General features: G+C 40.1%; 1 protein-coding gene across 1 annotated transcript in view; it reads right to left on the minus strand.

Annotated features, from left to right (window-relative positions):
• Positions 1–14,319, minus strand: part of rngtt (RNA guanylyltransferase and 5'-phosphatase) — a 377,232-nt gene that overhangs the window by 76,080 nt on the left and 286,833 nt on the right. Inside the window, exon 13 of the mRNA XM_078212481.1 lies at positions 3,433–3,533. Within this exon, the coding sequence (XP_078068607.1) occupies positions 3,433–3,533 (101 nt within the window). The remainder of the gene's footprint in view (positions 1–3,432; positions 3,534–14,319) is intronic.

Raw genomic sequence — 14,319 nt, forward strand, 5'->3', positions numbered from 1 at the left:
GAAATTGAAGAAACATTTTACCAGAAATGCCAATTGAGGCAGTGACTGAAACTATTAGAAAAATTAGATTGTATTTGAAAAGGAAGAATTAAGAAATAAAAAGCCACTGTGAATGTGCAGGGTAGTAAGATTAGATCACTTCCATTAAAGAACTAGCAATGCTTCAGGCATGAGAGATGAATGACCTCTGGTGTTGAAATTTATATGGTGGGGGAGGGGGGTGGGCGGTAAAAGAGAGATCAGACAGACAGAGACAGGCAGACAGACAGACACTCACGACAGAAAAAATAAAAGACTTGCGTTTATATGGTACCTTAAAGCATTTATGACGCAAACGATAAAAGACTTCAGAGAAAATAAATTATTCACAAGTGCAGTCGTGGTCATGTAAGCGCACAGTTAATCATTTTACTCAGAGCAAAATCCTATGAACAGCATGAAATGAATGACCAATTGCTTTGTACTGGTGGCTGGTTGGTTGGACATCAGGAGAATTCTTCTTCGAATACTGCCATGAATCTTTAAATAGGCAAACAGGGCCTCAAGTTTAATGTCTGACCTGAAGTACGACACTTCGTACAAATCAGCACTCTCAGTGCAGCACTGGAATGATACCTAGTTCATGCACTCAAGTTTTGCAGGTGCAGGGTGGTGCTTGAACTCATGATTTGTGACTTGAGAGTACCACCAGTTCAATCACATTGAATCTAGCTAATAAGATCGAAAATGGAGCACCGAACAAAAAAACAAAATCGGCTCAAAGCAGAAAATCAAGAACTGGTACAATGAAAAACTTTTCAAATTGTAACGGGTCACAAGATACGTGCCATGATTTGTTCTTGGTGCCCCATCAATAACTTGGCTGAGGATCTGAAAGCAAGGTCAGCAGCGCAGGAAATAATTTGGAAACACTGCACAAAATTGGAATTGGGAGTTTTTGTAATGAAACTTGGCAGTAGATGGCAGATATAATAAAATGTACACAAGGTGTAAATTTGCTTGGGAGAAAGGAACTAAGTGGAGAGTATGCACGGAATGAAACAGTTACATTGATTTATTGATCCTGGAAAGGAGCTGAAAAGATATTATTGAAAAGATCAGTCAATGTGCAGTTGTAGTGAAAAAGAAACAAATATATGGGTAGAAAATATCATTGTGATATGGCACTCATTACACCCCATCTCGAGTACTCCATAAGCACTAGTTACAATTCAAAAAGAATATGATTGCCTTGCAGCACAAAACAAGGTATGAAATACATGTTAGATGGACTTGATGTTAATGGCACAACCATCACAATGGAATATTAGTCTCAGCTGTTTAACTCAGCACAGTTATTCTCACTAATGTTTAGTGGTTAATGGCCACAGATCAGTTAAGCAAACTAAAGGACACTGATTTAAAGTATTTGCAAAAAAGCAATGGCAGCATGAGGAAAAGCTTTTTTTAAAAAAAACTCAGCGAGCAGTTAGGATCTAGAATGCACTGCCTGAGAGTGCAGTGGGGACAGGTTCACTCATGACTTTTAAAAGAGAATTGGATCATTTTCTGAAAAAGAAAACATTGCAGTGGTTGTAGATGAACTCAAACCTTATTGGAGAAAAATTGCCTAACTATACTTAAAATCCATGTTTTAATATAAACTGATCCCATACGGAATTGCTCACATATAGTCTGGGGTCTTCAGCACACTCATGATGGTCAGTTGGAAATAAGGCCTGTCCCTTTAAGGCTGTTACTCTGTGGGAAAATGATCTAAATCAATGGGCAGCAAATTGTGGGTAATTGGAAGTCCGAAGATTTTTTCGATTGGCAACAGTCTCTAAATATTATCTCAAAGTCAGAAAAGAATGGTTGGAAATAAAAGAATTATTTTGCTTCTTGCAATTTTTATTTTTAAATGAATGTTCAATTAGAAATGTAGCTTCAAATGCAACAGTAATAGTAGTATTCCTGACCAAACTCAGTGCTGAGAAATCAAAATTCAATCATAAGGAGGTCTTGTGGTGTAGTGGAGCATGCCTACCGCTGAACCAGAAGCTCTGGATTTCAGTCCAATACTGGTGGCCTTAGAAGGAGCGTTCAACGTAGTTCAACCTACTCAACTCAGGAATCCTACCACCACTTAACCCCACTCTTCTCCAAAGGGTAAGAAAAAATGTGGATGCGAAGATGCACTAAAAAAAAATTTGTTCTTAAACAAAATGGATAATGGTTAAACAACAGAGAGTTGAAGTCCAAGTAAGAGTACCTTAAATGAAAAACCATTTCATTTGTAAAGATGACACCAGAATGAAAAAGTTATACTTATCAAGGATTAAACAGGCTGGGCTCTTTTCTCTGGGAAAGAGAAGGCTGAGGGAGTGATCTTATTGAGATCTTAAGAGATTACGAAAGACGTAGCGAAGATGTGTCCACTCAACATCAGGATTAAAACTATAAGGCAATTCACCATTAGGGAATTCAGGAGAAAAATCTTACCCAGAAAATGTTCAGGCAATGGAACTTACTACCATAAGGAGTAACTGAGGTGAATAGCTTAGAAGCATTTAAGGAAAGCTAGATAAGTACGTGGGAGGAAGTAATAGGATATGTTGATAGAATTAGATGAGGTAGTATGGGAGGAGGTTCACGTGGGTCATAAACACTAGCATGGAGTAGTTGGGCCAAATGATCTGCTCTGTTCTGTAATAATTGCATTTAACAAGTGATTATTTTGAATGTGATAGATAGTATTTTATATAATTATATTTTGGGTAGCAATCTCAGTGTGTCAGAGGATACAATGGTACAGAGTAGGTACAATAGCCACTGAGGGTACTGAAGCTTACTGCTGGTTTTGTTTACATAAAAAAATTCCATAGTAGCTGATTGCAACAAGTATTTGCAAATTGCTAAATGTTGGCATTAAAAACAAGGCCAAAACTTTTAACAGGAAATACATGCACAGTATTTTAAATACAGTATAAATCAGAAATTTTTTAAAGTACTGCAATTGAATACGGTTTTTGACATTTTAATGGGCCTCTCGTTTAAATAATTATCAAAGGATTGAAATTAGGACATGGGGAAGAGACAAAAGACGAGTGTGTCAAATTTAACAATGAACCTAAATAGAAGATGACGCCAAAAGCACCATATCTTTGTTGTATTTCTATTCAACATGTATGCCTGCATCTTTCACAATTTAATTAATTTGAATATAATTAAGTAATAGTCCCAGCCTTTCATATGATAAAAACAATTGCTTTCTTCCCCATTGTGGAGTCATTCGAAATGCAATATTTGTAAACTAGGAGCTTATGAATATCTTGAAAAAATAAATTAGAGTACAAGCAGTCCACCCACAGGTTTATAGCACATCATTACATGTCACCCTTTCAGAAAATCAGAACAAAGTTGTTGAAATAAATTTTTGTAGAGATTGCTCACCCTTCTCCTCCAACTTTTGTTATTTTCAGACGAAAGTCAACAGAATTATGGCTTGGAGGTTTCCACTTTAGTATATCATCACATCGCCCAGGCTTGTACTTCTGTGTAAAGTTTAAAACAATGCATTTATCAACATTTATTCTTTTACTATACAGATCATGCAAACACAAAATAGTTAAAATATTTAATAATGGAACATGGGCATCATTTACGAAGAAAGTAAGAGTACCAAATGTAAAACATTATAATTAAGAATTGTAGGACCTCAATCTATGCTTCACATCGCATACTAACAGATCTTCTACTTGACATCTTGGTCCTCATTTAGGCTCATGCATCTGATTTTTTAAGGAATATAATGGCAGAAGTTACTCAAATAAAAATGCTCCTTCTTTGGTGTCTTTCCCAGTCATTGTACAATAGTAATCAATGGGGGGAATTTTACCATTTTGAGTCTAAGTGCTGGATCTAGGCGTCAAATAGATCCGCGCCTGGAATCCTCTTTCCAGCGCGCCCGTACGCGTTTTGCCGGCTCCAGCCCGATCCGCGCAGTGGGCGGGGCTTAGCACTGGCGGACGGATCGGAGCTCTGAACTGCGCATGCGCAGTTCGAAAAAAATCTGACAGCGCGCCCGGGTGCGAAAGCAAAAGCAGAAAGTGGAGAGAGTGGCTCTCTGACGTTCATCCTCTGGTCGGGGGGCAGTGGAAGGGGAGGGGGTGTGACGTCTCATCCCCTTGGGGGGGGGGGGGGGGGGGGTGTGACATATCATCTCCTTGGCGGGGGGGGGGGGGGGGGGGGAGGTTGACGATTCATCCCCTGGGGGGGGGGGGTGTGTAACGTATCATCCTCTGCTCAGAGGGGTTCCGCTGCCTGTCTGCAGCCGATCCCTCTTGGCACCATCACTGGTACATGATGAGACATCACACCCCCCCCCCCCCCCCCCCCCCCCAGGGATGAGACGTCACACCCCCTCTCCTCCTCCCGCCCCGACCAGAGGATGACCTGGGTCAGAGAGCCTTTGCAGTCTCTGACCCCGCTCTTTGGGCGCGTGGTTCATTAAGTTGATTTAAATGCATGCAAATGTATTTAAATCGTCGGGCCGCCTGATTCGGGCGCCATCTGCTCGGAATCGGATGCAGATCGCGGTATAGGCCTGACGCCCAACTTTACCACGGGCGCGAAGTTTTTGTAAAATCAGGCCCAATGCGTCAGTGATAGAAAATATTACAGTTATTGTGATATTGTCCTAATTGAACAAGTTAATTCATTCCTAAAATGTCAAATTAGAATATGAGCCATTAATGTTGGACATAAAACTAGGATCTCTCACAACCAAATCACAATATGAAATCAATTTAGTAGAAATTATAATTTATTCAGTTGAACACACAAACACTTGATACTTTTAAAGATTAAAACTTTCAATGTACAAAGAAGCAAAGTTCTTTTGAGGAACTTCAAAGGCTTGCTTCAACTGATAAAGAAAGCTTTAGTTGATCAATTTATCATAAGCAATTCCATATGAATATACTAAATTACTGACCTTTGCAAAATACTACATTAATTTGAAAACCATGAAAGCAACCAATAAGTGTTTGTATCAAGGCAATCTGCACTCTGACCAAAGTTTAACAATACAAGCAACAAAAGTTGCAACAAAATTAGAACCAAAACAGCAAAGGGTGTGCAATATAGGAATAAATTATTTTCTTCCTCTCACGGCACGGTAGCACAGTGGTTAGCACTGCTGCTTCACAGCTCCAGGGACCTGGGTTCGATTCCCGGTTTGGGTCACTGTCTGTGTGGAGCTTGCACATTCTCCTCATGTCTGTGTGGGTTTCCTCCGGGTGCTCCGGTTTCCTCCCACAGTCCAAAGATGTGCGGGTTAGGTTGATTGGCCATGCTAAAATTGCCCCTTAGTGTCCTGGGATGCGTAGATTAGAGGGATTAGCGGGTAAAATATGTAGGGATACGGGGGTAGGGCCTGGGTGGGATTGTGGTCGGTGCAGACTCGATGGGCTGAATGGGCTCTTTCTGTACTGTAGGGTTTCTATGATTTCAGTTCTTCACAGGGACCTGATCTCATTGAACTACCTAGTGAAGTCTCAAGGCAGCTTCCCCAACAGACAGGGTTAGATTTTCCATCCGCTCACTTCTCGGAAATTATGATACCACCAATATTTCCCTGGCTGCGGGGGTGACTGGCCATCCAGCTAGCTTCCCACTACCAGGATTGAAGAGAGGAATAAGGGAGTGCTGCAGTAAGGATGCAATTACAGCAAGGGAGTGGCAGGAGAGGTGCAGGAGAACCCCCAAGAAGAATGAGGTTGCAGCAGTAATAATTTGTCAAAGAGACCGAGGCATTTAAAGATAAATACCCAAGGCCAAATTGGAAGCTGAGCAAACCTATCCTAGGTCCTCTCTCGCCAGTTGTGGGCATCAGGGGCATTACCACCTCTATTCTGGACCTTCTATCCAATGTTTCCAAAGAACAGCAATAAGAATAGAAGATGGGAATATCTCTGTCCAGAAGGGTTAAAAGGCTGGAGGACTGGGAATTCACGCAAGTGTCTTGCTAACTGATTCTGAAAAGAGGTTTACGTCAATGGTGATACTATTTAAACTGAAACTAATAGAACTAGCTGGCAGTTAAGAATTATACCTTGTCATGTTTAAGTATTTCAGTTAGTAAAAGTTATGCTAATTTGCTTGGTTATATTTTAGCTGTGTTGTTAAATAAAGATTGTTTTAATAAAAGCTTCCTAGTGGATTAATAGAATCACACTGGAGCAGCCACCTTATGCTTGCTCTCATGCCAAAATCAAAAAAGGTTGGGGTCTAGGCTAACTTCATAACGTATCTTGGAATTTCTGATCTGGTTCCTAACACTTAAATAAGTGACCCACTGCACAGTGTATTCGAGATGTGGTCTCACGATGCCCTATATATGCTGAAGCATAACACCCTTTCTTTTATGTTCAATTCTGCTCATAATGAAGGACTGCATTCCATTAGCCTTCTTAATTATTTGCTGTACCTGCACGCTAACCTTTTGTGATTCATGTACTAGAAATTTAGATCCCCCTGCACCTTGGAATTATGCAGCTGTTCTCTATTTAAAAAATACTCTGTTTTTTATCGTTCTTACCTAAGTGAGCAACTTCACATTTTCCCACATTGTATTCCAACTGCTAGATTTTTACCAACTCTCCCAACCCTTCTGTCTGCAATCTCCTTATGTCATCTTCACGACTTTCCGACCTGTGTTATCTGCAAATTTAGCTACCATGCCTTCACTGCCCTCATCTAAGTCATTGATACAAATCATAAAAAGCTAAAGTCCAGCACGGACCCCTGCAGGACTCCACTCGTCACACCCTGCCAATCAGAAAAAGACCTATTTATATATACTCTCTGTATACTTTCTGTCAGTGAGCCAATCTTCTATCCATGCAATACATTACCCCTTACACCATTAGTTCCTACTTTATGTAACAACCTTTTATGTGGAGTTTTTCTATTGTCAAAAGACTTCCATGTATCTGATCTTTATTACATTTCTTGGAAATGTGTCAAAGAGAGGTATAAATGGATTTCTTTAAAAAGCCAACGGATGTAAACACACAGTTTACAAACTCCACAAATCCCCAAATAATGAAATGATCAGTTGAACTATTTTTGCTAGTGCTCTTTGAAGAGGAATATTGGCCAGTCACTGGTCAATATTCTGTCCAAACAGCAATATCCAATTCAATAGAAAACTTCATTGTAATGAAAGAAGGGCTTTAATATGCTGCACTATTTAAAGAGGGCATTACAAATGATCACATTAGTTGATGGGGTATATGGATACTGACTTCAAAATAGCTCTGATAATCCATGAAAACAGGTTAGGTTAGAAGATACTCTGTTTGAGTGCACTACCTTTACTTTTAATATGCTGCAGATTTTGAAGTTACCAAGTTTGCGTGGTTTATGTAAATAATGTATAGGGATGCTCATGAACAAAACCGAATAAAAAAATACAGTCAATGATTTTCCAAACCAAAGTTAAGGTAAACAGAATACTTGCTTTTTCTAATTTAAAACTTAGTTATTATGAAGACTGTTTGCAATATAAGATGCAATTGTGAAGCAGCAAATTGATCATAAAAACATTAAATGAATTTGATGGAATTTCAAATGTTATAATACTCAAGTAAAATGCTGTCCAGTAATTTAGAAAAAAAAAATCAGTATTATATCATTATGGGGAGACGATAGTAGTAGTAATGTCACTGGACTAATAATCCAGAGACCCAGGATAATGCTCTGGGGACTGGGGTTCAAATTCCGTCAGCTGGTGAAATTTGAATTCAATAGAAATATAGAATTAAAAATCTAATGATGACCATGAAAGCATAAGAACATAAGAAATAGGAGCAGGAGTAGGCCATCTGGCCCTTCGAGCCTGCCCCGCCATTCAACAAGATCATGGCTGATCTGAAGCGAATCAGTTCCACTTACCCGCCTGCTCCCCATATCCCCTAATTCCCTTATCGATCAGAAAACTATCTACCCGTGATTTAAACATATTCAACGAGGAAGCCTCCACCACTTCAATGGGCAGAGAATTCCAGAGATTCACTACCCTCTGAGAGAAGAAGGTCCCCCTCAACTCTGTTCTGAACCGGCCCCCCCCCTTATTTTGAGGCTGTGCCCTCTAGTTCTGGTTTCCCTTCTAAGTGGAAAGAATCTCTCCACCTCTACCCTATCCAGCCCCTTCATTATCTTATATGTCTCTATAAGATCACCCCTCATCCTTCTAAACTCCAACGAGTACAGACCCAATCTGTTTAATCTCTCCTCATAAGCTACACCCCTCATCTCCGGTATCAACCTGGTGAACCTTCTCTGCACTCCCTCCAAGGCCAATATATCCTTTCGCAAATAAGGGGACCAAAACTGCACACAGTACTCCAGTTGCGGCCTCACCAGTGCCTTGTACAGTTGCAGCAAGACCTCCCTGCTTTTATATTCTATCCCCCTCGCGATAAAGGCCAACATTCCATTCGCCTTCTTGATCACCTGCTGCACCTGCAGACTGAGTTTTTGCGATTCGTGCACAAGGACCCCCAGGTCCCTCTGCACAGTCGCACGATGTAATTTTTCTCCATTTAAATAATATTCTAATTTACTATTATTTCTTCCAAAGTGGATAACCTCACATTTGCTAATGTTATATTCCATCTGCCAGATCCTCGCCCACTCGCTCAGCCTATCCAAATCTCTCTGCAGACTTTCCGCGTCCTCCACGCAATTCGCTTTCCCACTCACCTTCGTGTCATCAGCAAACTTGAATACCCTAGATTCAGTCCCCTCCTCCAGATCATCTATGTAAATGGTAAACAATTGAGGCCCCAGCACCGATCCCTGCGGCACGCCACTGGTCACCAACTGCCAACCAGAAAAGCACCCATTTATCCCAACTCTCTGCTTCCTGTTAGATAGCCAATCCCCAATCCACGCCAACACCTTACCCCTAACTCCGTGTACGCCAATCTTCTGCAGCAATCTTTTGTGAGGCACCTTATCGAACGCCTTCTGGAAATCTAAAAACACCACATCTACCGGTTCCCCTCTGTCAACCGCACTAGTGACATCTTCATAAAAGTCCAGTAGATTCGTCAAACAGGACTTTCCCTTCATGAATCCATGCTGCGTCTGCTTGATCGAACCATTCTTATTTAGGTGCTCTGTTATTTCCTCTTTAATAATGGACTCTAGCATCTTCCCAACTACGGACGTTAAGCTAACCGGCCTGTAGTTACCCGCCTTTTGTCTACTTCCTTTTTTAAACAGCGGCGTAACAGTAGCTGTTTTCCAGTCAGCTGGCACTACCCCAGAGTCCAGCGAATTTTGATAAATTACTACTAACGCATCTGCTATTACCTCAGCCATTTCTTTCAGTACCCTGGGGTGCATTCCATCCGGGCCCGGGGACTTGTCTACCTTCAGTCCTATTAGTCTACCAAGCACCACCTCCTTAGTAACAGTAATTGTATTAAGGACCTCCCCTCCCACCAACTCTCGATCTCTAATATTCGGCAAACTATTTGTGTCTTCCACCGTGAAGACCGACACAAAGAACTTATTTAAAGTCTCAGCCATTTCCTCGTTTTCCACTATTAAATTCCCCCCTCTCATCTTCCAAGGGTCCAACATTCACTCTAGCCACTCTATTCCTTTTTATATATTTGCAAAAACTTTTACTATCATTTTTTATATTTTGAGCTAGTTTAGTTTCATAATCTATCTTTCCTTTCTTAATCGCTTTCTTAGTCGTTCTTTGTTTTTCTTTAAAGCTTTCCCAATCCACTAATTCTCCACTATTTTTGGCCACTCTGTACGCATCTGATTTTATTTTAATACTCTCCTTTATTTCCTTCGTTATCCACGTCCGGTTATCCTTTTTCTTACAGTCCTTCTTTATCACCGGAATATATTTTTGCTGAGTACTTTAAAAAATCTCCTTAAAAATCCTCCACTGTTCCTCAGCTGTCCTACCTACCAGTCTGCTCGCCCAGTCTACATTAGCCAATTCCACCCTCATCCTATCGTACTCCCCTCTGTTCAAGCAGAGGACACTGGTTTGGGATCCTACTTTCTCACCCTCCATCTGTATCAGAAATTCCACCATATTATGATCACTCATCCCAAGAGGATCCTTCACAAGAAGATCGTAAAAACCCATCTGTAAATCTGCCAGTCTTACCTGGGATGGCCTACACTTGATTCTACATCTACACCAAATGATTGACTCTTAAATGCCCTCGGAAATGGCCTAGAATGCCACTCAGTCCAAGGGCAATTACGGATCGGTAATAATTGCTGGCCCAGCCAATGACTTCCACATTTCAATAAAAACATACTGTACACTGAGTAAATAAAAACTCTGATAATTTGCAATTTTCAAAAACAAATTCTGCTTTATTGACTGTTAATTCTATTGGAAAATAGTCCACTTACATTCAAATGCTTCCTCCCTGTTAAGCTGACAAAACATTACTTTACAATTGAACCATAGGTGAAATCTTTGGCCAGTTTAGTTATAACAAAGTCTGAATGCATGCCTCAGGTCCTAGAGCAGCATTTAAAAAATAATAAAATAAAAATGCTGAATTTGGTCCATTACAAAAATATTAAGTAATCTATTGTCACAGAAACAAAATTGTCCCTCCAAGTAAATGTCTTGCTCTTGTCTATATGTATACTCTGATCTCTTTTAGAGTGGGAATAGAGACCATGGGAGGGGTAAAGGATAGAGGGAATATGAGGAGGAAGCAAGGAAAGGAGAAATAGGCCAGCAGGAGTCAGGAGGAGCAGCAGGTTTATGGGAGAGTGAAAAAGGGAAGGAAAAGCAGAGAGTGTGGGGAAAAGGGAGAGGGAAATGTGGGGGCATATGGGGAAAGAGTTGTGAGAGTGAGCAGAGAAAGGAACTAGAAGCAGAATAAAGGAGAAAAAGAGATAACTGAGAGAAAGAACAAGAGGGAGAAAAAGCAGGAAGCGCCTGGTCCATCATTCTCACTTACACTTCTACTGCTGACTAATTTGCACATCAGCCATCAAAAGCAGTGAAGGAGTCCTCAGCCCACTTATTAACTATCCAGCTGGAGGACTGGCACTGGGCAAATCTGAATTTAAAGGGGAAGGGAAAAGGAATAGAAAAATACAAAAATAGCAATTTAAAGTAAAAATGTAGATATTTTTCAGATGTAAAAATCACTGCACTGCTCATGACAACATTAGCTGCGAAGTGATTGCCCCCAGATTACAGGCACAGAGATGAAAAACAATTTCGCAGCAACACGTTTAAGGCTGTAGATTTTAGGTAGAAAACGGTCATAAAACATTTTGGGAGGTACTGTAATTAATCTAAGACAGTATTACATAATTCCACTTGACAAAATGTAATACTTCCACAGAACTGGATGATTTAATATGCAATTTAATTTGGCTTTGCAATGAAATGCATCAGAGGGCAGGATTTTTCAGATGGCAGGGTTTGCCATTCTGTCACCCAAAGATATTGTTGCTCTGCGGCCATTTAACACTCAGCAGCTTGGCGGTAGAGAGGAGGAGCGCTTCCCTGGTTGGTACTAAGGAGCTTGAAGGGAGGTACTCCGTTTTCTTTAACCCGATTTAAAACGTGCACATTTTACTTGGTCCGTGAGTTGGTATTTGCCATTACTAGAGTATTTGACGATCCAAGAGGTGCTTGCTAAGGTTTTACGTATCAAGTCAGAAAGGAAAAGCTACCTGGAGAACACAATGTTGCACAAAGCTGACACACTATCAGTCCAATGAAATAGAAGCTGTATTTAGAAAGGTGTTATTGCGCTAATTTATTTTTAGGTAGTTAGCACAATACGTATGAGCCCTTAATTTTGTTGTTGCTCGCCAGGCAAGACCTTTTCAAGGGACTCCATTTTTTAAATATTTGAATACCCGGATCTATAAACTTAGGGCCAGTTTTCATTTTTGGGAAATTTCCCACCCCAACGCACCCACCTTAGAGACGAGTACCCTGACCGGTGCAATTTTTATTCTGGAGACATGGGTGTGGGATAGAGTCGGGGACCCCAGAAACAGATTCGAGGCAGCTACAGGGGCTGTTGAGGCAGACTGGTTAAAAGGTCACCTTGATTTTCTGGGACTTCATCCCAGTTGTTTGTTCATTATTAGACCCTCTAGCACTCACCACTAACCCCTCTCCCCCATCCATGTCAACCTATGCTCAATCACTCTCATACCTTAATACCAACTTATAACACTTCCCATGACCTGTAAACCAGTGCCCATTTTGTAAAGAACAAATAAACCTCAAAGTAATAATAGCATATGTGGAATAAAATACCACCATTCAGAATTTTCTTTAAAAAACATGGTTATCAAACCACCCTATAAAAGTGCTAACCAACCAAACCTTTAAAGTATCAAGAACAGAAACTATAAGCACTTGATACATCTTTATCTTGTGTAAATAAACATTGAGCCAGTGACAAAATAAATCACAGAGAAAAAAGGTTGTAAAAACTGATCAATTAAGCAATGCTTTCCCTTGTGTGCACCTGTTTCAACAAACTAACAGAAGTCTGGGCTCTCAGCCAAACATGCATTCATTTATTATTTTTTATTAATTCATGGGACGTGGGCTGGGCCAGCATTTACTGCTCATCCCAGAGGGCAATTAAGAGTCAACCACATTGCTCTGGATCTGGAGTCACATGTAGACCAGGCCAGTTAAGGTCAACAGATCTCCTTCCGCAAAGGACATTAGTAAACCAGATGGGTTTTTTTTAATGACTATCGACAATGTTTTCATGGTCATCATTAGACTTTTAATTTCTGATGCTTTTAATTCTCCTTAATTTCACCATCTGCCATGGTGGGATTCAAACCTGGATCCCCATAGCATTAGCCTGGGTCTCTAAATTGCTAGTCCAATGACAATACTTTAGAATGAGTTGGCATGATGGTTATGAAGGGCCATTTAGGATGGGTAGGGAGGCATGGGTTGACATGGTTGAGATTCATGGTTGTGGCTAACATGAAAGAAACAAGCAAAGGTGGCTGACAAAATGGGGGATTAAAAATAAAACTTGGAAGGCAAAGAGTAAATACAAAATAAATCAAAGGATATGTAAAGAAATAGTAAAATATCTTACACATAAATAACACAAGAAAAATCAGGATATGAATAGGGCCACAGAGTGATGCACAAGTTAGACGCACAGAAAATGACAGCGAAATGGCAGAAATACTGAATAATTATGGAGGCATAGAGGGTGGACATGACATGTAAAGAGAAGATCAAAAAGCTTAAAAACATAGACAGAAAGGAAAAGACTGGCGGATAATGAATAACTAATCAAACTCCTGGTCTGCAGGGATTGCATCCGTGCTTATTAAAAGAGTTAGGGAAGGGAAGATGCTGTTACATATATAATGTGTTTATTAAGTACTTGTGCAACTTTAAACTTTAATAACTTTGGATGTACATATAATAATCAACGAACTGCTAATGTCATTGTTAATGCAGTGTTAATGTTTTCCTGATTGGAAATGGCGGCAGTCGAAGTGGTGAACTATGTGTTACAGTTGGTAGAACTGGGCTTCAACTGCTGCAAGGCAAAAATGCAATGCTCATTATAAGAACAATGCACAATATAGATCTCAATTAACAATTGAATGAAAAGCTATCATGTGTAGCTCCAAAGTTATTAAAGTTGCACAAGGACTTTAGAAATAACCTGTAAAAAAATAAATCATACCTGAAGACTGGCGGACAGCTAATGTTATTGTGAACAGCTTGGAATTCCTGTCTAGAAAAGGTTAAGGGGTTACCTAGAGATCTTTTAAGTATTCAACAGAGTCAAGTGGAGGAGACCAAAACTGGAATCATAAATATAGGTCTCAAGTAACTCGTATAAGGAATTCAGGAGACATTTTTTAACTTGGAGATTTCTATTAGAATGTGGAATTCTAATCCACAAGGAGTAAATATGGTGATAGCATAGGTACAGTTAAGAGGAATCTAGATAAGTACATGATGGAGAAAGGGAAATAAAAGAGTGAGGTGATGGAGTTAGATAAAGATGATTGCTTGAGGAGCATAAAGGCTGGCATTAAACAGTTGGGCTGAATGGCCCATTTCTGTGTTGTAGATGTCACGTAAAGGCATTTAAGTCCATCAGATTCCATCTTCCAGAATACAAATATTACTGTATTTGCAATACAGCCTCTAGCTATTTATTAAATTATTCTGTGACCAAATTTCAACTATTCTTCCTGGCAACTTCCTCCCTTGCTGGTCATTCTTGTAAAGTTATATCTTCCAGTACTTGT

The sequence above is a fragment of the Mustelus asterias genome, chromosome 5, assembly GCF_964213995.1.
Source record: "Mustelus asterias chromosome 5, sMusAst1.hap1.1, whole genome shotgun sequence".
Classification (NCBI taxonomy): Eukaryota; Metazoa; Chordata; class Chondrichthyes; order Carcharhiniformes; family Triakidae; genus Mustelus; species Mustelus asterias.